At 43.9% G+C, this 27,411-nt stretch overlaps 1 protein-coding gene across 2 annotated transcripts in view; it reads right to left on the reverse strand.

Moving 5' to 3' along the window:
- LOC115162144 (protein Daple) overlaps nt 1-27,411 on the reverse strand; it is a 95,073-nt gene that overhangs the window by 17,466 nt on the left and 50,196 nt on the right. The window contains exons 4-26 of one of the 2 annotated variants that reach the window (XM_029713163.1): nt 24,175-24,244; nt 20,896-20,954; nt 19,346-19,429; nt 18,780-18,920; nt 18,383-18,579; nt 18,091-18,172; nt 17,463-17,612; nt 16,534-16,680; nt 16,162-16,306; nt 15,662-15,843; nt 15,129-15,275; nt 14,708-14,983; nt 14,001-14,540; nt 13,629-13,868; nt 11,533-11,660; nt 5,982-6,123; nt 5,615-5,800; nt 4,757-4,918; nt 4,177-4,454; nt 1,459-1,602; nt 652-838; nt 229-374; nt 37-126 (exon numbers count right to left, since the gene is read on the reverse strand). In XM_029713163.1, the coding sequence (XP_029569023.1) occupies nt 37-126; nt 229-374; nt 652-838; nt 1,459-1,602; nt 4,177-4,454; nt 4,757-4,918; nt 5,615-5,800; nt 5,982-6,123; nt 11,533-11,660; nt 13,629-13,868; nt 14,001-14,540; nt 14,708-14,983; nt 15,129-15,275; nt 15,662-15,843; nt 16,162-16,306; nt 16,534-16,680; nt 17,463-17,612; nt 18,091-18,172; nt 18,383-18,579; nt 18,780-18,920; nt 19,346-19,429; nt 20,896-20,954; nt 24,175-24,244 (3,923 nt within the window). Of the gene's footprint in view, nt 1-36; nt 127-228; nt 375-651; nt 839-1,458; nt 1,603-4,176; nt 4,455-4,756; nt 4,919-5,614; nt 5,801-5,981; nt 6,124-11,532; nt 11,661-13,628; nt 13,869-14,000; nt 14,541-14,707; nt 14,984-15,128; nt 15,276-15,661; nt 15,844-16,161; nt 16,307-16,533; nt 16,681-17,462; nt 17,622-18,090; nt 18,173-18,382; nt 18,580-18,779; nt 18,921-19,345; nt 19,430-20,895; nt 20,955-24,174; nt 24,245-27,411 lie in introns of both variants that reach the window. The other variant, XM_029713162.1, reaches the window with a different exon arrangement.

A 27,411-nucleotide genomic window follows, 5' to 3' on the forward strand; every position in this document is an offset into this window, starting at 1 on the left:
AGCTACATTAGCAAATCAAAATGTAACAGTACTAACTTTTTAGGGGTTGGATCATGAAACCTGTACTGATCCATGATCTTCTCCTCCAGTTTCTCCTTCTGCCTCCGGAGCGAGTTCAACTTGTCACTGGAAACACAGGAGTTGTTACATTTATTTATGACATTCAATTATCAAAATGACTTTCCTCTATATACCTGCATGCACACACACACACACACACCTACTTACATGTACTGTTTCTGCTCTTCGTGGTAGAGCTCCTTGCTCTCCATGGTTCTCTCCAGAAGGGTCTGGTTCTGTTGGCTCAACATCTGGATCTGACTCAGTAGGTGGTGGTTCTCCTCCTCCAGGTTCCCCTTCAGACGGGTCAGCAGCTGGAGACAGAACACATAGATACACACTGTTGCTAAAACTGCAGCATGTACATGTGTCACTACAATTCAATTGCATTATATCCAACTTTAGAAATGCACTAAACATTTCATATGGTTTAAGTCAATGGTTACACTGACCCAGATGAAGTTGTATATTAAAGATTAGGACACAAATTAAGCCTACTTCTGGACAAAACTGCACTTTCAAGTCTCTAAAGCATAAAAGCTGTATGTGCAGTAGCTGATTGCAGTCCCCGAGTGTCAGTGGTCTGTGTACCTCACAGTGGTTGTCCAGCTTGGTCATGGAGATGTCCAGGCCCTGGTGCTGCTCCTTCATCGAGTCGTATCTGGCCTGCCAGCGGTTCACCTCCAGCTGAGCTCTGTTCAGACCGGTCTTCAACTCCTTGGTCTGCACCTGCAGCCCGTCATACTCCGCACGCAGTTGGGAGTGAGTCTGGGTCAACCTACAGGGGATGTCAAGAGACAGTATGAAGAGACATATGCTTTGCTTTCCTGGTGCTTTGCAAAATAATTCACTCTTCAAAAGCCTAATTTTAGGGTCAGATCGTCAGTTTTGTAGTTAGTTCATTTTGTTTGATTTTTGTGTTGAGTTCAGTCATACTGATTGTTTCAGCCCATTCACAGACTTTTCCACTTGGCAACAAGAGTTTTATCTGATTGTAGTGTTACATGACACGTGGTAGTGTGTGTATAGGAGCAAGATAAGGAGAAAGTCAGCCATTACAGTATGTAACCACCAGAGGGTACCAGCGTCAGGCTGTACTCTACCAGTGTTTCTGCTGCACTCATATTTTCCATTGGAAACACGGTTCTCTACATTTTAGTCATTTAGCACACTCTTATTCAGAGCGACTTAGAGCATCAATTAGAGTAATGTGCCTTGCTCAAGTGCACATTTCTTCACCTCGCCGGCTTTGTGAATTCAAACCAGTGACCTTTCAGTTACTGGCCCAATGTTCTTAACCACTAGGCTACCTTCATTCTCTCCCATATGGTGACGTTTGTAAAGCTGGAGTAAGTAGGTGTGAATGAATAGAGGTGCTGCTGTGCTGACTGAGCTCACCTGTCCACCTCCCCCCTCAGACTCTGGTTCTCCCCCAGAATCAGCGCATTTTTGTGGATCTCCTCTCCTAGACTCTCCCTCTCCTTCTGAAGGGTGGACTCCACTGCCTCCATGGCATCTTTCTGCTTCAGCAGCACTATGTACCTGCACAGACAAAGACACGGAGACTGGGTTAAAGATAGAACCTCCACAGAAGTCACATAAACAGATATGGTGCCCAATTAACTGTCCCCAGGTTGTGTGTTGTGTTACATCTAAAATAGGCCACGGTGATCCCATACCTTATGGATTCCTAATGATCACCAAACCACCTAACCTCTCTTCACACTCAATAAGAAAGAGACAACAATAGCGATGTTAGATTGGACAAGAGTTGGTAGGAAAAGTCATGAGATATTGAGCGCCTGTGACGTGGTGGTTTGTTCTAAGAGCTGCCATGATCACAGACCTTGGCTATCCCATCAGGGTCGTTTCATTCATTTTCACCAAATGAAGAAGAAAAACACTGACCGAAACAGGGAGGGACGACCTCAACCTGTCCAATAACCACTAATTTTAGTTCTGTTCAAAAACATTTTGCTACAGCTTGCCCTAACAAAAACATACATGGACCAGCTGACATTCAGGCTGATTAGGCCCTTGACGGTACAGCAGGCAGACTCTTCAACCCCAGGCCCCTACTCCATTACTCATAAAGGATAGGAGGAGAGATTATTAGTCAGCCAGATCAGCCAGCCCACAGTACCTCTCACATCACTCCATATAAACTGAACTGATGGTAAGGTTCACAATAGAGTACCACAGTATGAGTCATAATACCCATAAAACCTTGCGGTCAAACAGGAAAATGGTTCCAATCGCTTTTCCACCATTCATTTTTCCCATAGGGAATTTTAGAAACACTTAAAATAAGGGCTGTGTTTCGTGTAGGCTTACCCTGGCATGACGTTTTAATAACCATGTAAATCTCTCTAGGACAAGGTGACTTTTATCAATATATTTGCATGTATTTACCCCCCAAAAATGAAACGCTAATTAGCTGCTAATGTGGCTATCATAAATAACTACAAATACCATGATGATCTGGACAAGACTGCTGAATCAAGGCAAAGGTTAGAATTTCTGTATTAACTATCTAATGTTAGCTAAATTTAGTAATGAATAAATTGGCATATGTCTTTAAAATTGACAATTCTGTGAACAGTCTTGAGCAAGTTTTAAATAGACACAGTACCTGTTAAGAAAAGGTGTCAGCTACAGATTACACGCAGCTGCTTGCAGTGATTTGTAGTTTTGCATGTCTACTTTGATGCTAATTTGCATTTTCGAATCTGAGAGTAAATAGAGCTGAATATATTGATAAAAGTAACCTTGTCCGAGAGATTTACATGGTTATTAAAACGTCATGCCAGGGTAAGCCTACACGAAACACAGCCCTTATTTTAAGTGTTTCTAAAATTCCCAATGGGAAAAATGAATGGTGGAAAAACCATTGGAACCAGTTGCCTGTTTGAACGCTAGGTTTTATGGGTATTATAACTCCACCACTGTGGGGCTCTATAGGACAATCTTTCCAGTACAGGAGGGACGGTGGAAAAACAAGGGTGTGTGGTGTGTGCAGACAAACAAGAGAATAGTTTCCATGGAAGAGGGTGATATCTGAAACCACTATCTGAACACCAACTGACTGAAACTAGTCTCCCAGAGTTATTGAACAGGTATAGTTCTGGTCTGAAGCCATCTACAGCCCACCTGTCCTTACCTAGCCCTAGTGATAGGCCGGCCACCTGTCTCCTCCACCCAACCCAACCGTTGCTGTGCCAGCAGTCCCTCCCAGCACCAGCTCCAGTCTCAGAGTGAGAACAGACCCAGCCTGTTACTGTACTGTCACAGCCTGGTGCCATGGAGCTGTGGGGAGTCAGGGGGAAGGAGGGGAGAGGCATGAATGGCACACAACAACATCCCCTAAGTCACTTCCTCAAGTCGGCCTCTCAAAGTCCCAGAGCCAAGTCAATATGGAAGGACATACTTTCACTAACCTATACGGCTGTTTATATGTGGCTTATCAAAAGAAGCACTCCGTTAATGGAAAATTAACTTCAGGGGGAAAAAATGATCACAACTGCTCTTGATGACCTGTAACCAATTGACATTTTACGCAGAAACACCAACGTCAATACACATGACATGGACATGAACCACAGTGTCATTTGACCACTGTAAACCTCTCACCTGATCCTTTTCTATTACACCCTCTGTGTGACTTCTTGTGGTGTGTGTGTGACCATGGTAGCTGACCCCTTGGTGTGTATGACCCATTTCGGTCTGACCCATGTGTGTGCAATCACTTGGTGTGTGTGAGGTGTAAAGAAATGTAAAGAAAATGATTTATTCTTGATTTATTGCCTTTTTTATCCTTTTGCCTAGAAGACCAGCATCCCAGAGTCACCTCTTCACTGTTGACATTGAGACTGGTGTTTTGCGGGTACTATTTAATGAAGCTGCCAGTTGAGGACTTGTGAGGCATCTGTTTCTCAAACTAGACACTCTAATGTACTTGTTCTCTTGCTCAGTTGTGCACCGGGGCCTCCCACTCATTTCTAAGTGACCCCAAACTTTTGTACGGTAGTGTATATAAATAAATGTGTGTGCCCAGTGGTTTGTGCCTAGTGGTTTGTGTAACCCCTGTGAGTGTGTGCATGTATGTGTGTGACCCACTTGTTCTCCAGTGCACGGTGCTCCTTCTCCAGGGCTCTCTGGTTGCCCTTCAGGGTGGTGTGCTGGGTGATGAGCTGCTCGTACTCCGCCGCCTGTCTCTCGTGAACGCTCAGCAAGCGCTCGTGGTCCTGCAGCACGCCCTCCCTACCCACCCGCGCTTCCTCCCGCTGCCTCTGCCATGCCTCCGACTCGCTCTCCAGAGCCCCCACCTGGCCCTGCAGCACAGCATTCTGGGCCATGAGAGATGCACTCTGGGAGTTGAGGGTGGAGTTCTCCACCTAATGGAAGGATACAAAGGAAGAGTACCACTTTATTAAACCCATTAAGGTGTCTGCGTCAGCTGGCATTCAAACACACCACAGAGGTATAATTCTCAGATTATCACAACATCTCCATTTTCTACATCTCAAATTGGTCATCCTACAACATCTACATAGGCAACAACTGACACAGCTACTCTAAGAATGCCAACAAGGGGGTGAAAAACAAAAACAACCACCAGACCCCCACACAGCCAAGCTCAGAGCGAGATGCACAGTAGCATGTTGGAGTAGAGCCACTGTAGTATGTATTTTAGTACCTGTAGTTTGGCTGTCTGTTTGTGCAGGGCTGTGTTGTGCTGCTGCAGTGCTACAGCCTGCCTCTGTAGGGCCACATTCTGGGCATTCAGCTGGCTGTTCTGGTTGTCTAGCTGTCTCAGCTGATCTTTCAGTAGGTGCTTCTCTGTCTGCAAGGTTGCATTCTGAAACGAAAGAGGGAAGTGGGTAAGATTATACATGGACAATACACTGAGTGTACAAAATGTTAAGAACGCCTTTCTAATATCGAGTTGCGCACCCCGTTTCGCCCTCAAGACAGCCTCAATTCGTCGGGGTATGGACTCTATAAGGTGTCGAAAGCGTTCCACAGGGACGCTGGCACAAGTTGACGCCAATGCTTCCCACAGTTGTGTCACATTGGCTTGATGTCCTTTGGGTGGTGGACCATTCTTATTACACATGTGAAACGGTTGAGCGTGAAAAACCCAGCAGCGTTGCAGTTCCTGACACAAACCGGGGAGCCTGGCACCTACTACCATACCCTGTTCAAAGGCACTTTAAAAAATATTTTGTCATCTTGCCCACACAATCCATGTCTCAATGGTTACAAGCCTTAAAAATCCTTCCTTAACCGGTCTCTTGGTCAGTCATGGAAAGAGCAGAGATTCTTAATGTTTTGTACACTCAGTGTATACCATTTGTATAACAGTTTGCCACATGCTTATGCCAGTATGTTTTGACAGAGACTGTAGTTGCTGTTTAGCTACTCATGTTCTAAGCATTCACAGCCATTACTGAGGAATCCTTATCAGAAGCTCAATCAAACATTTGAACCTTGCCTGTAATTTAATCCTATCCTTTATCACCCCTTCCATCCCTATAAAAAGAACACCACTCACGTTTTTCTCTATGTCGATGAGGCGGTCCTTGAGTTGGAGGAGCTCTGCGGTGGCCTCTCTCGTCACTGTCTCCCACTTCTCCTGACCCTGGCTGTGGCCCTGGACCTGAACTGCAGCCTGCTGTGTGGAGCTGTGGGAGTGGGCCTCCTCCTGCCTCTGTCTCAGAGCCTCCAGAGTCTTCTTCAACTGATCACCACAACACAGAGGTCAACAGTGTGGGGGGAAAAAAGATTGTAAGTGAACAAGTTACATAAAAGAGAGTAAAGTAAGAGTGTGTGTGTAAGAGTATGATTAGTAGAGAATGTGTGTGCTCCAAATATGTAGGAGTGTGTTTCTATGTGAATGAAAGAGGTGTATAGGTACATACGGCGCTGAGTTCAGTGCGCAGCTGCTGGTTAAGACTACTAGACTCCTCCAGTCGAGACTCCAGACCATGAATCTTCTCCTCACGGATCTCCAGTGTCTTCTTCAGCGTTGACTCGATCTTACTCTCCAAGATCTTGTACTTACTGTGACAGGCATACAGTATGTCTAAATGTCATATCAAGTCCAATAGACAGTTCCAGACACAAATGACTTCATTGATTCAAATTAATCAGGAATGTGGTGCTTTTATTTAGGTGCCATGATCAAACAATGGAAATTCCTGCAGAACGATGCAAATTTACATATATACACATACACACTAATGAGGCTGAATGTACCATTTATTTGAGCTTATTTCTTCTAATATCAAGAGTGAGACTGTGTGGCAGATAAATCCTTGACTTAGAAAAGACTAGAGGAATACTATGGGATTTTGAATTTGTGACAAAGGTTTGCTTGCTGAGGTCACGTTTAAAAGTTTTACAACCATATGACTTTCATCCGTACTAGCTTTGGGCTAAGACAACTATGAGGGGAAAAAACAGAAAAACCCTTGCCAAGAGGTGGAACACAATATCATCATGAGCGTGCAGTGCACACATGAGATTACTAAGCGGTGTTAGAATGTAACTCAGGGTAGTGAATTTCTTTGAGGTTAACTGATTAGTGGCAGCTTGGGTTTCATTGAGCACAAATAGGTGGAGAAGGAATGTCTTTGCTTTGTAATCCAACTCCTCTGGGTAACACTCGCTTGGGTCTCTAACTCTTTACCTCTTAACACATCCTCAGAGACTCTTAAGAAAAACCCTCAAGAAGATGCCCTACTTTGGGGTAATACAGGTCTTTTAAAAAGTGTCTTATTTCATAGTTTTTGGAGTTCAGGAGTGTACAGTACAGCTATTCCCACAGTGCTGTCCTGCTGTGCTCGCCTCACCAGACCTGGGGTTCAAATAGTATTCATTTTCTTTCAAATATTTTAGCTGTGCTTGATTGAACTTGTCTGGTACAATTGAACCAATGGAATAGTCCTAAAAGTATAAAACCTCACCCATCTGGCATTCTAGGCAGGCTCAAACAAACACTCCAATTATTTGAATAACTAAATATTTTTTTTTTTTTTTAAAAGAACATTACTTGAACACAGGTCTGGTGCTCACTGTGACTGTATGCTACCTCACCCGGCAGGACTAGATTCTCTGTTTTCCAGGGAAAATTAAACTGCTGCAAGCCACACAGGAAAGGAAACCATCTTTCCCCTGTAATTTTGCTATTCCCCAAACAGGTCTTAGAAATTGGTTATAATAGAACACTGCACACATGCCGCTGTAGTTATTCTGACCCCTTTAGAGAGGAGTATTCAGCGACACACACACACACACACACACACACACACACACACACACACACACACACACACACACACACACACACAGTAGAAATAGAGAGACAAAATAAAATATGGAGAAATAAAGCCGGAGATAAATAGAGATTAAACACTTTCAACACACTTTTGAACATAAACCCGGACTCACCCACTATACCTGGCACAGGAGGTAGGTAGGTAGGAAGGTTGGGCAGCAACCACTAAAGCAAATAACACTGGCTTAACATGAAAAGCCCCTTTACTTTGAGCTTTACAAAACCCAACATTACCCCCTGTTCCTCATCCAAAGTGGACATTGGGAACACATATTTTCACAAGGGGTCAAGAAGCATTTCAGCACACACGCACATGCAATAAATTACAAAAATACCTACTACAAAATACTCAAAAACACTCGGTTCCCATGTAAAAAAATATTACAAAATGGCTGCAGTATTATGAGGGTAGGATATTGAGGCCTACACATGGTTGTGTCTGAGACACTGGTAGTGTGGTGGCATACTGGGACAGTGTAGACGTAAAGAATTTGGTAGTATGACACCAGTCGAGGCTCGCATCCACTACAAGACCATGGTGCTTGCCTACGAAGCAGCAAGGGGAACTGCCCCTTCCTACCTTCAGGCTATGCTCAAACACTACATCCCAACTCGAGCACTCCGTTCTGCCGCCACTGGTCTCTTGCCCCCCCAAAAATATAATAGATAAATGTCTTTCCCCACCGTAACTTCGCTAAGGAACTGTTATTATTAATTCTTTTTTACAGTCGCAACTCTAAGTTGCTTTGAATAAGAGAGTCTGCTAAATGGCTAAAATGTGAAATGATGCATTCTGGTAGATCAGAGGAGGCTCCTCTGACGAGGAAGGGGAGGACCATCCTCAGTGAATTTCATAAAAATAGTAAAACATTTGTTTTAAATTACTTTTTAGATAAAACTATACTAAATATAAACACACCACCAAATAATTGATTAAAACACTATTTTGCAATGAAGGTCTAAAGTGGCTTCAACAGCGCTCTGTAGGGTAGCACCATGGTGTAGCCGGAGGACAGCTACCTTCCGTCCTCCTCTGGGTATATTGACTTCAATACAAAACCTAGGAGGTTCATGGTTCTCAACCCCTTCCATAGACTTACACAGTAATTATGACACCTTCCAGATGAGGTCCTCCAACTTATCAAAGCTCTTGCACCATGAACTGACATGTTGTTCACCCAATCAAAGGATCAGAGAATAAACCTAGTACTGAAAACATGAGCTACAGCTAGCTAGCACTGCAGTAAACAAAATGTGGTGAGTAATTGACTCAGAGCAAGAAAGACAATAGTTAAACAGTTTTGAACAAATCAATTTCTTCCAAAATAAAGGAGAAGCAAGAGAGTCATTTTTCACGTTCAGTTTCACTTACTAAGCTAGCAAATGCAGCTAGCTAGGTAATCCTACTCAAACACCCTGCTCAAATAGAATTAGCAAGCTGGCTATGACTAAACAACAACAACACTGGAACTCTTCCAAGTCAAGGAATGCTTTTGGTTTTACTAATTTATTGCCACTGGGGCCCACCGGTGTAAGTGCTAAACTGCTTACTGACTATACACTAACGTTACTGCATGATTGTAGCTATGTTGACTATGACGTGACTTTAGAGAATATGGTGACAACGATGTAGGCTGTGTGAAGTGGTTATGATATGGTTTGGCTTGGAAAGGTTCTCTCGCCTGGTCACATACAGCTGATGTGTTGTGCATTGAAGTCTACAAGCAAAGGGAAAAGGTGAGAGGAGGAGAGCGCACAGATGCAAGAAGGAGAGAGCATAGATGCGAGAAGTGGATCCTTTGTTCAAACCACCACCCAGGACAATGGAGCTAATTCCAGTAGGTGATCCAAAACAACGATGCCGCAGAAGGGGCAGACGAAGTGGCTACCTGGCCAGGCTCCGTAGACGTGCACACCGCTCCCGAGTATACTACTAGCCAATGTCCAGTCGCTTGACAACCAGGTAGACAAAATTAAAGCAAGGGTTGCCTTCCAGAGAGCCATCAGAGATGATAACATTCAGCCTGATCAGGATATGTTGTCGGAATCGGTTCAGCCACCAGGCTTCTACATGGTTCGTGCCGACACAGATGAACCCCTCTATGGGAAAAGGAAGGGTGGAGGTGTATGCTTATAAATGCATTACACAACTCATGGTGTAATAATAACATACAGGAACTCAAGTCCTTCTGCTCACCCGATCTAGAATTCCTTACAATCAAGTGCCGGTCATTTTACCTACAAAGAGAATTCTCGTCAGTCATAGTCACAGCTGTGTACATTCCCCCTCAAGCAGACACCAAGATGGCCATCAAGGAACTTCACTGGACTATATGCAAACTGGAAACCATACATTTATGAAGTGAAGTGCACCAGTCTCTCCTGCAGCAAAGCACCCCAACAACATGATGCTGCCACCCCAGTGCTTCACGGTTGGGATTGCGATCTTCGGCTTGAAACCCTCCTCCTTTTTCCTCCAAACGTAACGATGGTCATTATGGCCAAACAGTTCTATTTTTGTTTCATCAGACGAGAGGACGTCTCCAAAAAGTAATCTTTGTCCCCATGTGCAGTTGCTACTGTAGTTTGGCTTTTTTGCCGGTTTTGGAACAGTGGCTTCTTCCTTGCTGAGCGGCCTTTCAGGTTATGTTGATATAGGACTTGTTTTACTGTGGATATTGATACTTTTGTACCCGTTTCCTCCAGCATCTTCACAAGGTCCTTTGCTGTTGTTCTGGGATTGATTTGCACTTTTCGAACCAAAGTACATTCATCTCTAGGAGACAGAACGCATCTCCTTCCTGAGCATATGACGGCTGCGTGGTCTCATGGTGTTTATACTTGCGTACTATTGTTTGTACAGATGAACGTGGTACCTTCAGCCATTTGGAAATTGCTCCCAAGGTATGAACCAGACTTGTGGAGGTCTACAATTGTTTTTCTGAGGTCTTGGCTGATTTATTTTGATTTTCCCATGATGTCAAGCAAAGAGGCCCTGAGTTTGAAGGTAGGCCTTGAAATACATCCACAGGTACATCTCCAATTGACTCAAATTATGTCAATTAGCCTATCGGAAGCTTCTAAAGCCATGACATCATTTTCTGGAATTTTCCAAGCTTTTTAAAGGCACAGTTAACTTAGTGTATGTAAACTTCTGACCCACTGGAATTGTGATACAGTGAATTTTAAGTGAAATAATCTGTCTGTAAACAATTGTTGGTAAAATTACTTGTGTCATGCACGAAGTAGATGTCCTAACCGACTTGCCAAAACTATAGTTTGTTAACAAGAAATTTGTGGAGTGGTTGAAAAACTAGTTTTAATGACTCCAACCTAAGTGTATGTAATCTTCAGACTTCAATTGGTACATGTGATATGACAAATTTATTTTATACCATCTATTGCACCTTGCCTATGCTACTCGGCCATCGCTCACCCATATACTTACATGTACATATTCTCATTCACCCCTTTAGATTTGTGTGTAGTTGTTGGGGTATTACTGCATTATTGGAACTAGAAGCACAAGCATTGCTACACTCGCATTAACATCTGCCAACCATGTGTGTGTGACAAATAAAATTATATTTGAATACAACATGGCTGCTATGAAAGTTAACTGTGTTCACGCATGATCAAGGGTGTATTCTTTCTGCAGATTCTGTTGAAAAACGTTTCTTAAAACGGAAGCAAATGGAACAAAACGGGGATAAACATACCTGAATTTGTCCAATAGAAACTCTTGTTTGCAACTGTTGGACTTATAATTACATTCTATATAGACTAGATGCAGGCAAGAGTGCGCATGGCGGTATTGAATGTCCCCGTCTGTCCCATGTGTCCCTGTCTGTCACCTCGAATTTGTTTCTCGACCTGTGTGCACCTACGTTGTAAACTTTCATTCATAGGCTAGGTTGTTGCAACCTCATGATGGGCATAGGGAAAATTTGAGTATCATGTAGTAGCCTGAACCTATCTGTTACATAGAACTGGTTGAATGGAATATGAATGACAGTCATCCAATGTTGTAATAGAAAAAAAAATTGTCCTCCCTCATCTTAAACGGCACTGTGGTAGATGTATTGTCGAAAATCTGGTAGTGTGATGCATGCTAGTAGTGTAAAGCCACTTACTTGTCTTCACAGCTGTTCGCCTCCTGCAGTAGTTTCTCCCTGTTGAGGCCGATCTTCTCCAGCTCGTCGCTCAGTATCTCCAACTCGTTCCACTGCTGCTGGACCTTCAACTTCTCATTCACCAGGTCCTGGACAGGACACACACAATAAAACCCTGACTCTATTGACCTGTCTACCAAACAGTCAGACACACCGAGAAATCTGACTGGCGATAGGTACTTAGCAACTCCGCCCAGAGTGTCGGCAGTTAACTTGTCGTTGTTCATATAGAAGAGTTTGACCTCAGATTTGCTTAGTTTAATACTCCAGGCCACAATGTGGCACTAACTTGTTTGGCTTATGCCTACTGCAGCTGATGTACACTAACTAGCAACCTACGCTAATTTTGTTGCTAGCCAGCTAGAATTTGTAGTAAGCCCTTGTTAATACTAACCAGACGGCCACAACTAGCGTAGCTAGCAAAATTATAATTACATCACAATATTTGTTTTTCGACTGAAGTAGCTGCCTGTTAGCTGTCGAGAGTCGGTGGAATAGCTAGCCAGCTATGTTGTGCTAAATGGTAATGCTAACAGTTTAGCTAACATTAGCTAGAAAGCAGACTGACACTGGCAGTATGGGATAGTGAATTAAATTATTTCTTCATCATCTTGCTAACAGTAGATAGCTAACTTGGTAGAGCATTTAGTGTTGTGTGCATTGTGCTGCACTGAACACCCCATTCATTTCATATGAAGTGTGTGACTGCCTAGCTCAGTTAGCAAGCTAACATTAGCTAACTAATGAGCAGGTGCTTATTATCAAACTGAACCTTACAAAAAATACTTCAAGCACAAAACTCCTTAGCTAGATGTAAAGACATGCTCTAGATAAAACGTTTAATTATGCAGTTTTATTGTTGTAGTTACAATTCTAATGAAAAGGTGGTGGAGTACACCTGGAAAAGTGCCCTATTTTTTTTTGTCACTGCTGTCGGCTCCCTTACGAAAAAAGATTGCAGTTAGAGTGCAGCATAACTGCAGTACACTGCAATTACTGCGTCCAAAATACCACAGTCGACTGCAGTTACTGAGCTTTACTGCAGTTTCAAAACTGCCATATTTTTTTGTTAGGCTTCCCTAGGTGGAATTTTGTGCTCTCTGATTGGCTGAAAGTCAAGTTCTCAGCCACTGACGAGCATTGTGATTCTACAAGTAGAAACGTCAGGTTCGTCGGTACTAGGTCTGTACATAAGATATCTGTTTTTATTTTTGAAAAAATATCTAAAAACCTGTTTTCACTGTTGTGTGTAGATTGATGAGTATTTTATTGTTTATTTTTATACATTTTAGAATAAGGCTGTAACGTAACAAAATGTGGAAAAAGGGAAGGGGTCTGAATAGTTTCCGAATGCACTGTATATGCCTCAGCCTACTAATTATAAAAATGTAAAATATGCCCTTTTATATAAAAAGTAAATATACCCTAGACTATAATTGTGACTTTGTGGGCTGCATGTCCTTCACCCAGCTTCATGGTTTGAACAAGATGCATGATTCCAGTCCAGTATAATACAATAAAGTACAGTAATAAAGTCCCACAAAAAGATTAGCCTACTGGAGCTAGTTTCATTTATTTACCCAAGAGAGCATAGCTACATCTATGGGCTTTTATGTTTTCTGTCGTGTGAAATGTGCGGTAGACTATACACTGAGTGTACAAAACATTAAGAACACCTGCTCTTTCCATGACAAACTGACCAGGTGAATCCAGGTCAAAGCTATGATCCCTTACTGATGTAACTTGTTAAATCCGCTTGGGCTCATAAAATGTCCTTAATGTATGGCTCATCAGGCTCAGGTAGTACATTTATATGCTTTAGAATGACATTTCTGGTTAGGGTGGTAAATACCGGATTTATTCTTGGGATGTAACATTTTTAAAATACATTTGAAAATATTCAACCCTAGTATGGTACACCTATGACTTGAACCTACTGTACATTATCCTCCGACCTCTTCCCCATACATACCTCTTCCCCATACATACCTCTTCCCCATACATACCTCTTCCCCATACATACCTCTTCCCCATACATACCTCTTCCCCATACATACCTCTCGGAGTGTGACCAGGGTCCTCTTGTCGATGGTGGCCTGTTTCTGCAGCTCCTTGTTCTGACTCTCCAGCTTTTTGACCATCCCAGCCACCTCCTTTAACCTCTCCAGCTCCTTCTCCTTGGTGATGCCCTCCTTCTCTAATGAGGCCAGCTTTAGAGCACTCTCCTCCAGCACCTCTTCCTTCACTTCCAGCTGCTGCCATAAACGTTGCGCCTCCTTCTCCAGCTGCTTCCTCTCCTTAAAAATCAATTCTGTTCAATTCAGTTAAATTACATTTGTATTATCCCATCAAGGAAATTCATTGTGCAGCCAGGAGTGCGTAATACTCCACAACTACAGTATACATGTAGCATACACACACAGATGTACCTTCTCTGACTGGCCCAGCTCCTGTTCCAGCCCCCTCTTTTCCTTCTCCACCGCCTCCAGGCGTTTCCCCGCCAGGCGCACCTCCTCCAGCTCCCGTCTCAGAACCCCGGTCTCCGCCTGCCTCAGCTCCCTCACCAGCCCCTGGATCTTAGTGGAGCTGTTCTCCAGGCTCTGCTGTAACCTCTGGTTTTCCTGGCCCAGGCTGCTGATGCTCAGCTCCAGCCGCTCCGCCCTCTTCCCCTGGGACCGCAGCTCCTCCACAGAGCGGGTCAGATCCTCCCTCTCCCTCTCCAGCTCCCTGTTCTCTTGCTGGAGCTGGGCCAGGCGCACAGCAGCTGGCCGGAGGGACTCCACGGTGCGGCGGAGCTCCAGGTTCTCCTCGTCCAAGAGGCTGTGGTCATTCTCCAGCGTGGCCAGGCGCAGGCTCACGTTCTGGGCTGTATCCACCTGCTTCTTCAGCCTCCGGTTGTCCTGTTCCAGGCTGATGTTGTCTCTCTCCAGGGCCTCAGCCCGGTCACATGTGATCTTCAGGGAGGCCACCTACGTTTACATTTACAGTTCAGGCATGTTGCAACGATTGTGATATGTAGTCGTTTTAACTACCTAAGTTGAATGTACTGATTGCAACTCACAATTACTGCAAGTAAAACCTAAAAAAATAGCTGCAAATATTGGCGAAACAAGTGCAAGTGCAAGACCTCTCTCACCTCCCTCTGCAGCTGCTCCTTGCTCCTCTCCAGACGTGTTGTCTCCCTCTCCAGCTCCTCCCCCCTCTCCCTCAGTGTCTCCAGCTCCTTGGTGGCCTGCTTGCCCTGGGCTTCTAGCCGGGCCAGCTTGGACCCGGTTTTGGTGATGGTCTGGTGGAGGACGCGGTTCTCTGTCTCCACCTCCCTGACACGGGCCTCGCTGTCGACCTGGGCGCGCTGACCCCGGGAGCTCACCGCCTGGCTCAGGTGCTCCTTCTCCTGCTCCAGCTCTGAGATCTGGGGAACACACAAAGACAGTCAGGTGGGATAATGAGGACATAAGAGGGACCACTGAGGACAACATGCCATAGACAGTTAGGACCCGCAAGTTTTCCTCCTGGCCATGGAATGGTGTATTTAGCATGTGTAAAGGTAGAAGTACAGTTTGTGCCTGTCTGTTCTTGTCTGCCTGCAGTCTCTCCAGAGTCTTCTCCAGTTTCTGCTTGTCTTTGAGCAGGTCTTCTTCCAGACCCTCCATGTCCTGGGTGGTCTGCTTCTCCTGGTCCAGCAGGGTCTGCATAGGCTCCAGCTATAGAAGACACAAAATGGATGACAATCATGATAGAAACCACAGACAAAATAGATTCAATTCATCACTCCACATCAAAGACGTCATACATATGAAAGCTCAATATGTCAGAAGTTTGTGTGTGAGATATGTACATTCAAAACATCCCCACCAGTGCTGGGACAATGACATATACTATGAATAGAGAAAGATAGCACTCAGTATATGCTGCTCTGCTCCCACCAGCATTCATTTAACTGCACCACAATACATACTGCAATGCATTCTGCTGACTATCTATATAGGGCATGTGGGACCAGCATAGTATGCCACAACACAGACTGCCATTCTATAAAGCATGTGGGACCAGCATAAAGTAGCGTCTGTCAAATCAGTGTGTACAGTACCTTTTTGCTGAGGCCCTGGTTCTCTCTCTCCAACTCCATGGCGTTTATCTGGTCCTCCTCCAGACTTCGTGAAGCCTCTCTGAGCTCCTGGATGGTGCTCTGCAGACCCTGGTTCTCCTTCTCCAGCTTCAGCAGATGGCTCGACGCAGACTCGTTCAGCTCAAACCCAAACGACTTGCGCACTGGGGGGAAGAGAGGGGTGCTTGTTCAGTTCTGTTTGTGAATACATTTTCTCAGATTAAAAAAACCTCTGACATCTTGTATTTGGAGATGCTCTGTGTATGTGATCATGGTAGTGGCACACTGTGTAAGTTTGTATACAGTTTGTTGACAGAGGAGTGAGCACTGCTTTGTGATTAATGTAAAACAGTCATTTTATCACCAAAATATATGAAGTCTGTCTTTTCAGCCCTTTTGCATCCAAAAACGCCATCAACAGCTAATGGAAGAGGATTAATATGGGCTCTCTGCAGTGTGAGTGTGTGTGTGTGTCCCCTTACTGTCGTTGTTGTTGTTGTTCTTGGCCAGCTGCTCCAGTTCCCAGCCCAGGTGGGCAGACTCGTTCATGCTCTGTTTCTGAGAGATCTCCAGCAGCATGTTCTCCTCTATCAACCCCTCCAGGCGCTTCTTATCTGTGTCCCGGTCCTGAGAGGGACAGCAGAGTGGGCCAGACACACACATATCCTTTTCACACTGTTGTGGCAACCCTGACCATATTGTGTTAGTGTTCAAATATTTTCTTGTTACATTTTCAATTCCAGAATAGGTCCAGCAATTACGGTGGATGTGTAACTCAGTATTGTCAAAAGGGTAAAGACATACACAGACCGCGTGATCCAGTCATTGATAGACACCGGGTTCAATTTTCTCACCATCTCCACGTCGTGTAGTTTTGAGCGCAGCTGCATGTTCTCCTTCTCCAGCTCATATAGTTTGTCACAACGCCCCCTGGAGGCTCCCAGCTGTTCCTCCAGCAGGGTTTTGGTCTCCATCAGAGTGGCGTTATCTTCTCTCAGCTCCTGTAGACATATAATACAGACAGACACACAGTGAGATGGAGACAGAGGGACATATACAGCGTGTTTGAGGAGATCGGCCTGAGCAATACGCTGTGCAGATTTGCTCATCTTGATCACATAATGAGTAGTTAATTGGGGATGCAAAGTGATTTGTAGATCAGTGATTCCACTGCAATGTAGTCGATCTCAAACAAGCACACAGTAAGATGGAGTGTGTGAAATATAATGAGTCAGAGGCTGAGATGGAGACAGAGGGACATAGTGATTCAGAGGCCTGCCACTGACAGCTGTGGAGACCCATGCCTGGACAAACCCATAAAACCCAGGGCCTGGTCATTCTGCTGATCAGGAGATGCCATTGTTCCCCTGTGAAAGAGACAGCAGGGGTTCTAGTCAATGTTGTAGTCAATGTAGTGGAACTAATTTGACCCAGAGACATGAAAGATGTGCTGCTAAGGATTATGGGTCTTAATATGCACCACCAATCACCTTATTCTGTACTCAGTGTGTCTAATGTGTCTTGACAGACGAGATAGGCTAAACATGTGGATGTGTGTTGATAATGACAAAAATATATGTTGTCCCTTTCAAACAAAAGGTGCATGAACAGTGGAGCATGCTGAAGATATGATCATTTTATTATTAAACCCAACTCGTTTTGGCAAATTCCTTCACCAGGTTCTTTTCCTTAAATGTACAGTATTATTTGATTTCAGGTGTCATTAAATTGATGGTGAGTCACAACGTTTATTCAATTAAATGTAATGATCAGTGTGAATCACCTCGACTCGTGTCTTGTAGAAGTGGACATCGTGTAGCCTCTCCTTGCAGCGGCTCAACTCTGTGTCCAGTCTGTCCACCTTGGCTGCCTTCTCCCTCAGAGCGTCCACTTCATCCCTGTACGCACGCACCGACCTCGCCTCTGCAAGTAACTGCATGTTCTGCACAGGTCACAAACACACACAATGGAGCTGGTCTCCGCATGGCACACACACAACACTATGGACTAGATGTGATCTGCAGTGAGGTTATGACAAAACTAGTTATGAAATCTTTCTATTTTGGAATTTGCTGGTCTCATTGGGAATATCTTAAAATGGTACTGTCTTTGACAATGTGACATCAGCTAAAAATGTCCCCTTCTGAAGACAGAATAAATATGATATGCTTTCTAGCATGTAATTTGTGGTCAAGATTTGAAATGTCTGGGAACCATTTTTCCTGACTGGAAAAAGAGGGGAAAGTTGGATTTCAGAGCATGTTTGTGAGCAAGAGAAACCGGGGGAGAGAATAAGAGGGAAAGAAACGGGGAGAGCATGAGAAGGAGATACAGGCAGAGAGAGTGAGGAGAAGAAAGAGGGGGAGTGTGAGGGGACACAGGGAAGCCAAAGTGAAAGAGGAAATCTGCACCTCCTGCTTGAGTTTCTGCATCTCTAGATCCAGCCTCTCCACCTCATGTTTGGTATCCATCAGCTGCTCAGTCTTCTCCTCCCTGGGAGGGACACAGCATACATTAGGTTGGCAAATCAATTTGTTCAGACATATCTACATTGTAATTAAAGAGCACTTATAGTAAAACTTAAGCTAAAATCTTGGAAAATAATTTGTCTAAATAAAATAAATATGTTAAATGCCAAAATATCCCAAAATCTAGCCTCTAACTCTAGCCTGTCATGGTAGAGATTTCCTTCTCCTGACTCACAGTTCCTGTCGTGAGCGTCTCAGTTTGGCTTTAGTGTCGGCCAGCTCCACAGCCAGATGCTGCCGGTCCTCTTTGGACAGCCGGGAGATAGGTCCGCCCAGGCCCAGGTCGGTCCTCTCAGGGTTGGGGTAACCCAGGTGGTTAGAGTGCTGCTGGGACTGGAGGTAGTCCCTCTCCTGGGTCAGCTCCACGATCGCCTGGAGGAGGGTAGAGAAGAACTCTGTCAGTCTGTTGGCTGTGTGTAAAAAGAACACAAATCAAGTCTGAATGACATACATATATCCATTAGGTACATATAATGTACAGGTGCATCATTTACTTTTAAAGGTATTGTGAGTAATACAGTTGATTTTAAAAGTCGTAATTGGGTGTGTTTCAGACCGTCTTCAATACCAACCTCTGCACATTCATCTCTTTCATCAATGAGTTTGCGGAGGTGCAGGGCCATGTTTCTGGACAGGGGGTCCAGCTCCTCAGGGGGCATATCTGGCAGCTCCAGCCACTGCAAGTCCAACACATTCTCCTGGTTTTGGGTCACCTGAAGGGGTAGACAGACAATATCACTACACAGCGCTCTCTGTAGCCAGAGGAATGACACTTGAATGTGTCAGTATATGAAGATTCGCATACATAAATGTGAGAAAAAGATTCACTATAAAAAAAAAGTGGACTGACATGCATGAACATGAACATCAGTGTCTAAATGTCAATGGGAATGCCACACTGTGGGAGAGTAGGCCTGGGATTAATACCTTTATGTGGCTTTCCTTTACTAGATATATTTGACAGCGACCGTGCACATAAATCAATATTTCTGTAAATGTGCAAGACGCCTAATTTTTAACCTGTGTTTTGAAGCGTATCTGAAGATAATGTGAGGAAAATAATTCCGATAAAAAAGGAATTGCTGATGCGCATGAACATGTGTGCCTGCTTTGACGTGAACGCACCTGTACTACTCACCTCTTGAATGTGGGAGACGATGGCTGCCTGCCTCTCAATGTCGAGCAGTTTGATCTTCTCAATGATCTCTTCTTTCCTCTCACACTGCAGAGAGAAACAATGACAGACACGTCTATTAGATATCTATAGGTACTATAAACTATCAGAAACATATTCTGATTCAGACTTGGTTTTCCCATTCTCTGCGGAACACAAAGACTGGGTGTGTGAATGGTCATAATTACACATAAGCAATAAGAAAAGGTTTAAATCTTGTAGAAATACTGTATAGAGTAACGTGGAGAACCTGAGGCAGCACGTGTCTAATTGTCAGCTCAGGGCTTGTTGATGGACTCAGGTAATTTTCATTCAATGGATAGGAAAAAAACTGGGTTAGTGCAATAATAAGATGCATAGATAACACATTGACCCTTCGATTGTGGTTTAAATACCATCCATTTTATCACCAAAGCCCCATATACTATCCACCACTGCGACCTGTATGTTCTCGTTGGCTGTTCCTCACTACATATCCATCGCCAAACCCACTGGCTCCAGGTCATCTATAACTCTTTGCTAGATAAAGCCCCGCCTTATCTCAGCTCACTGGTCACCATAGCAACACCCACCCATAGCACACGCTCCAGCAGGTATATTGCACTGGTCATCGCCAAAGCCAACACTTCCTTTGGCCGCCTTTCCTTCCAGTTCTCTGCTGCCAATGACTGGAACGAATTGCAAAAATCTCTGAAGCTGGAGTCTTATATCTCCCTCACTAACTTTAAACATCAGCTGTGAGAGCAGCTTTCCGATCACTGTACCTATACACAGCCAATCTGTAAATAGCACACCCGACTACCTCATCCCCATAGTATTACTTACCCTCTTGCTCTTTGCACCCCAGTATCTCTACTTGCACATCATCATCTGCATATCACTCCAGTATTAATGCTAAATTGTAATTATTTGCGCCTCTAGGGCCTATTTATTGCCTACCTCCCTACATTTGCACACACTGTTCATAGATTTTTCTATTTTTCTTTTCTTTTGTGTTCTTGACTGTACGATTGTTTATGTGTAACTCTGTGCTGTTGTTTTTGTCACGAGAGGCCAGGGGATTGGGAGGGAAAGAAAACAATAGTGTACATAGCCAAGAGAATGGCACAGTACAGCCTCTGGTGCTGGCACAGGTGGGTGGTCCCTGTCCTGCACCATTTAACCCTTTATATCTCAGAGCCTCTGCCATGCTATATTGGACATGTCGATTTCAAAGAGAAATTCATCTCAAACATTTGAGGGCCATTTTGAATTGATTCATAGAATGTTGATAACATGCCATTGCTGATGCACTGTAGGCTACTGTTTTCAGTTGCAGTTAATACAGTTAAATACCCTTTCCCTTCCCATATTGAGCTTGCCTGAATACAGTGCCAAATGGGTGGGCTTTGCACTTTGTCAGACTATTCCATTGCACCAGAAAAGCTCAATCAAGGACATCTGAAGTGTTTGAAAGACTTGGAATACTATTTGAGTTCAGATCTGCTCGTCTCACTTAGTGTGCATTGTGTTACCTGCACAGCACAGCCTAGGATCAACAGCAGCAGTCTCTTCACCTCTTCCATGCTCTTGCCTGTTGAAGAGAAAGATGAAGACATAACTGATTAAAACCACATTTTCTTTTAGCAGATTGATTTTGAGCTCAGATTCGATTTTGGTTTAAATCCCACAGGTGGGCAGCAAATCCCAAATTACAGCTTTGTGGGTCTCTCCCATCCCCCAGTTCTTACACTAATGGGCTGAAGGATCTCTCCCATCCCCCAGTTCTTACACTAATGGGCTGAAGGATCTCTCCCATCCCCCAGTTCTTACACTAATGGGCTGAAGGATCTCTCCCATCCCCCAGTTCTTACATTAATGGGCTGAAGGATCTCTCCCATCCCTGTTGGTTTGGTTAGGAGCCATCAGTCAGTGGGTCACTCATTAAATCAGCCTCAGCTCAGGGTTATGTTTGGGTGTTTTTGAGGATGTAGCAAGCCTTTATGTTGCAGGTTCACAAGTACAGTGAAATGCCTTTAATGCAAGCTCCAACCCAACAATACAGTAATCAATATGGCAAAAAAAATATCACGGTAGAACAAAAACACAGAGGATATAAAAAGTAGTACAGGAGAAAGTAAGACGCTATATACAGGATCAGTTCCAATACCATATTTACAATGTGCAGGGATACTGGAGTATAGGGGTAAGGCATCAGGATATATGATAAACAGAGTAGCAGCAGCGTAAATTATGATTGTATGCACGCATGTGTGTAGAGACATAACATGCACCCACATTTATTCTGTGTGTTGGCTTGTCAGTGTGTGTGAATGTGTACAGTCCTGTGAGTGTGCATAGAGATGGTGCAAAAATAAAATACAAGGGTCAATTCAAGATAGTCCATGTAGCCATTCTGTTAGCTATTTAGCAGTATTATGGCTCAGGGATAGAAGCTGTTCAGTAGCCTGTTGGTGTCAGACTTGATGAACCGGTACCGCTTGCCGTGCAGAAGCGCTATATATCTTTTTTAAAAGATACATATGATTTACAAAAGTCTTTACTGCTTCATTTTGTACAGGGTTTGTATGGGATCAGCTGTGTGTGTGTGTGTGTGTGTCCTTGCCTGGAAGGAACTCCTAAAAAGCTGGATCAGAACTCTGGGGAAAAGGGCAACAAGGTTACCGTGGAGACCATGTCTGAGACCCAGCCCTGCCCTTATTCCATTGAGACCATCTAAAAAGACAAGAGAGGTATACATATAGGCAGGCAGTGGTGTCGCCCTGAGAGGAGCTTTTCACTGTTTCTACAATCTACACTGTACATGGGAACTACACTGAACATGGGAACTCATTGAAAAGCTAACTTCCAAAGGCCATTCCATACAAACATAACATAACACAACACATCCATCCACAAACAATAATATGAACACATACCCCATTAAGCACTATTCAGATTAGGTTCACATACCAAGGCTGGCTTACAGCAAAAGCCTCCCAACAACCCCACCACTCCCATTCATAGATCACTATTGTTCTTGACTGCTAAACACGTTTTCATATTAGGGCCAATCAAAGGCCTAGATCTAGTTCAATTGGCACCTGGTAGGAAAATAAAATCTGCCAAATGGGTCCTGATAAAAAAAGTTATTTTTGTGTTTGACAGACAGTTGCAGGAAACATGCAAAACAAGCATGTGCGTGGCAGGGTAGTGGCAGGGTAGCAGCCCAACCCATGAAAGGCCTAGCCACTGGGAGGAGAAGGCACAACAGTTTGTCTGGTGGTGAAGCTGAACACTTCAAAACATGATGAGCCAATTTAAGACGGCATCATCCTGGAGATATTTTATCTCACGCCAGCACAGTCACAAATGCCATGGAAATAACTGGTCTGGTGATCCTTTTATTAATTCATGCACAGAGTACAGCACTGTACTGCATTAATTATACTGAACATAAATATAAATGCAACATGTAAAGTGTTGGTCCCATGTTTAACGAGCTGAAATAAAAGATCCCAGATTTTTTCCATACGCACATAAAGCTTATTTAGCTCAAATTTTGGGCACAAAGTTGTTTACATCCCTGTAAGTGAACATTTCTCCTTTGCCAAGATAATCCTTTCGGCTGACCGATGTGGCACATCAAGAAGCTGATTTAAACAGCATGATCATTACACAGGTGCACCTTGTGCTGGACACAAAAGGCCACTCAAATGTGCAGTTTTGTCACACAACACAATGCCACAAATTTCTCAAGTTGAGGGAACTGTGCAATTGGCATGCTGACTGCAGGAATGTCCACCAGAGCTGTTGCCAGAGAATTTAATGTTAATTTCTCTATCATGAGCCAATGTCGTTTTAGAGAATTTGTGAGTACATCCAACCGGCCGCAGACAATCTGTAACCACGCCCGCACCGCCCCGGACCTCCACATCCAGCTTCTTCACCTGTGAGATCGTCTGAGACCAGTCATCCTGACAGCTGATGAAACTGAGGAGTATTTCGCTCTGTAATAATGCTCCTCTGTGGAGAAAAACTCATTCCGATTGGCTGGGCCTGGCTCCCCAATGGGTGGACCTGGCTCCCAAGTGGGTGGGCCTATGCCTTCCCTTAAGTATATTGAGGAGGCCCCAAGAACCACACTAGCTAGATGTAATCTCTCGTGACAGAGTAGCACACACAATATATGGTTCTGTGTTCGAGATTAAATTAGATTAGGAAACAAAAACAAACCTTCCTTCTCATAAAAGTTTAGTTTGTACTAAATCAGACTATGGTCCCATCAAGGCCCAATACCATAGCAGCATTATGTGAACTATGTCTTGAGGACAGGCGGCCTCTCTATCTTCCCTCTCCTCACCCACTATATCAGGTCTGACCCTCTCCATAGCCTAAAAACATAATGCTAGCCATATCAAGTGTGACCCTGAGAGGTTGTCGACACCAGGCCGGAGGCCCCGCACACTCAGCACTCTCCATGGTCTGATTAGGCTCCTACATGCAGAAAGACAGGCTGCAGGGTTCCAATGGGTCTTTTCCTGCCTTTCCCACTTCCTGACTGACCCCAGAAAAGGGCCACAACATGTGCATCCTTCCCACCCAACAGAGAACGGGCCCTCACAGAGTACAGTATATTAAATGGCCTGCGATGACAAGGGGATATGTAAGGTAGGTTTTTAACAACTTGTTAGTATGTAGGGGACAATGTAAGCACTTGTTGTGAATCTTGCACTAGCTAGTCAACTGGATTGAGGTGTAGCTACCTGAGACTAGTTGTGCATTTGGGAAAAAGAGACTGAACACCACAGTACCTGAGAGGGGGTCCTTAGCCATGGTCAGCACATTAGGCAGGGTCATCAGGATGAGCTGCTGGAGACTGTCCTGAAATCACAGATGAGAACATAAGAGGTTAACTAGCAGAAGTACCAGAAGAAGGAAGCAATAGCAGCAGAAGTCCTGTGTGCCAGCCTACCTGCCACCATGCACCAAAGCCCCAGCCTCCAGCCAGAACAGAACAGGAAGCTTCCACTGGCGTGAATATGGAGGACGAGGTCACTTACAAACCTCGGGAAACACGCAATAACAGACAATCTTGATGGAAATTAGCCCGTTTTCAACTTGTGGAGAACATGTTTGGAGAGGGGAGTTCACACAGCAATCAATGCAGTGCCCAGCTGTAACCCTCTCCTAGTGACAAAAGATTGTTATTGTAGCCTAGTGTTCAGCCAAACACATTCACCGAGACTTTTTATTTGACCCTTATTTTACCAGGTATGTTGACTGAGAACACATTCTCATTTATAGCAATGACCTACCTAGGGAATAGTTACACGGGGGAGGAAAGGAGATGAATGAGCCAATTGGAAGCTGGGGATGATTAGGTGGCCATGCTGGTATGAGGGCCAGATAGGGAATGTAGCCAGGACACCGGGGTTAACATCCCCTCTTACGATAAGTGCCATGGGATCTTTACGAGACTTGTTTCTACCATCATGTGCATTAGTAGCACAATTTCGAACTTATTTGCATTTGTTGTTACTTACACTTGTATGTTGACTTCTCCATTGATGTTTTTACGTTTTCGCAGACTTTTCTTAGCGGATGTACAATCGTCGCAAATTGAATTTTGGGGAGTTTCAGGCCCCGGAGTGAACATAATTATACACTCGCAATGCTGACTAAAAACGAGGGCTGAGGGCCTTATGTTGCAAACTTCCCTTGCTTGGCTAATCATTTGGACCACCCTCCAAGATGGCGACAGGGATTCCCCCAAGGACATAAGGCGGGGTAAGTGGACGAGGGTGTGTCTTAAGTGTTTGGACCGCAGCCAGGGAATTAAAATTGAATTGAGACAGAGAGAACTGACACCAAATCAGCAGTACCTAGTCACAGAAGTTGGCCTATGACATCACTCCTTTTCTTTCCCTCCTTTCCCCTCCAGACTCTGGAGGAATTAGATTAGAAAGGCCTTGGGTAGAATCAAAGGGGCTGCCCCCCCTTCAAGAGAAGAGAGGGGCCTCCTGTATAGAGGGGCTGGGTGGTGTTGTGATGACCACTCTCTCTCCCTCCCTCCCTGCTATTCCAGCAGACCCTTGGCAGAGGACCCGGCCTAGCTACAGCTCTATTGTTAGGTGAAAACTGTTGAACATTCCATTTGTTACCCTTGTCATCATGAGAAGCCCCTTCTCCATTTCAAATGCTCTGAACTAGAAACCAGGACCGCACAATCAGTTTAGAAAGCGAAGAGCAGAGCGGTCTAACTAGAGGTCGACCGACTATGATTTTTCGACGCCAATAATGATTATTGGAGAACCCAAAAAAGCTGATACCGATGAAATCGGACGATTTTTATATAAATATATTTGTAATAATGACAATTACAACAATAATGAATGAACAATTAACACTAATTTTAACTTAATATAAAACATAAATAACATCTATTTAGTCTCAAATAAATAATGAAACATGTTCAATTTGGTTTAAATAATGCAAAAACACAGTGTTGGAGAAGAAAGTAAAAGTGCAATATGTGCCATGTAAAAAAGCTAACGTTTAAAGTTCCTTGTTCAGAACATGAGAACATATGAAAGCTGGTGGTTCCTTTTAACATGAGTCTTCAATATTCCCAGTTAAGAAGTTTTAGGTTGTCGTTATTATAGGACTATTTCTCTCTATACATTTGTATTTCACATACCTTTGACTATTGGATGTTTTTATACACACTATAGTATTGCCCGCCTAATCTTGGGAGTTGACAGGCTTGAAGTCATAAACAGAGCTGTGGAGGTCGAGCATTGCGAAGAGCTGCTGGCAAACGCAGGAAAGTGCTGTTTGAATGAATGCTTACGAGCCTGCTGATGCCTACCATCACTCAAGTCGGACTGCTCTATCAAATATCAAATTATAGACTTAATTATAATAAAAACACACAGAAATACGAGCTTTAGGTCATTAATATAGTTAAATCCGGAAACTATCATTTCGAAAACAAAACGTTTATTCTTTCAGTGAAATAGGGAACCGTTCTGTATTTTATCGAACGGGTGGCAACCCTAGGTCTAAATATTGCTGTTACATTGCACAACCTTCAATGTTATGTCATAATTATGTAAAATTCTGGCAAATTAATTATGGTCTTTGTTAGGAAGAAATGGTCTTCACACAGTTCACAATGAGCCAGGTGACCCAAACTGCTGCATATACCGACTGCTTACACTGAACGCAAGAGAAGTGACACAATTTCAGGCACCGCATTGATTATATGCAACGCAGGACAAGCTAGTTAAACTGGTAATATCATCAACCATGTGTACTGTAATTAACTAGTGGTTATGTTTAGATTGTTTTTTATAAGTTTAATGCTAGCTAGCAACTTACCATGGCTCCTTGCTGCCTGCACTCGCGTAACAGGTGGTCAGCCTGCCACGCAGTCTCCTTGTGGATTGCAATATAATTGGCATCCAAAAATACAGATTAACATTGTTATGAAAACTTGAAATCGGCCCTAATTAAAATCGGCCATTTGGATTAATCGGTCGACCTCTAGGTCTAACTGCCTGCTAGGGTTCTCATCTTACACAAGTAGCACCTTACAGATGTCACGAGAATAAAAAGACAGATGTGACTTTTCCTTAGCTAAGGTTACATGGTTGTTGTGAAAATCTGGGTCTGGGTGCATATTTGGAGATTTACCAATAACTTCTTCAAGAGTTACGGCCTACAACATTACAACTTCTTAATAGTAAGTATACATAACAGTCAAATCAACTGAGTGAGTGTTACGAACAGACGCTTGGGTTGAGAGGGGGGGTCACAGCAGATAAGCATGGTACATCTGGACTGGATCCTCTGATTCAGAGGGGTTGGGTTAAATGCGGAAGACACATTTCAGTTGAAGGCATTCAGTTGTACAATTGATTAGGTATCTCCCTTTCCTATGGCCATAAAACATAATGACTAACTGTGTGACTAGAGGACCCCATATATCTGTTACACCTCATTAATACTCAATAAAACACCTTTTAATTGAATGGCTACTTAACTAA

Source organism: Salmo trutta, chromosome 25 (assembly GCF_901001165.1).
Source record: "Salmo trutta chromosome 25, fSalTru1.1, whole genome shotgun sequence".
NCBI classification, from domain to species: Eukaryota; Metazoa; Chordata; class Actinopteri; order Salmoniformes; family Salmonidae; genus Salmo; species Salmo trutta.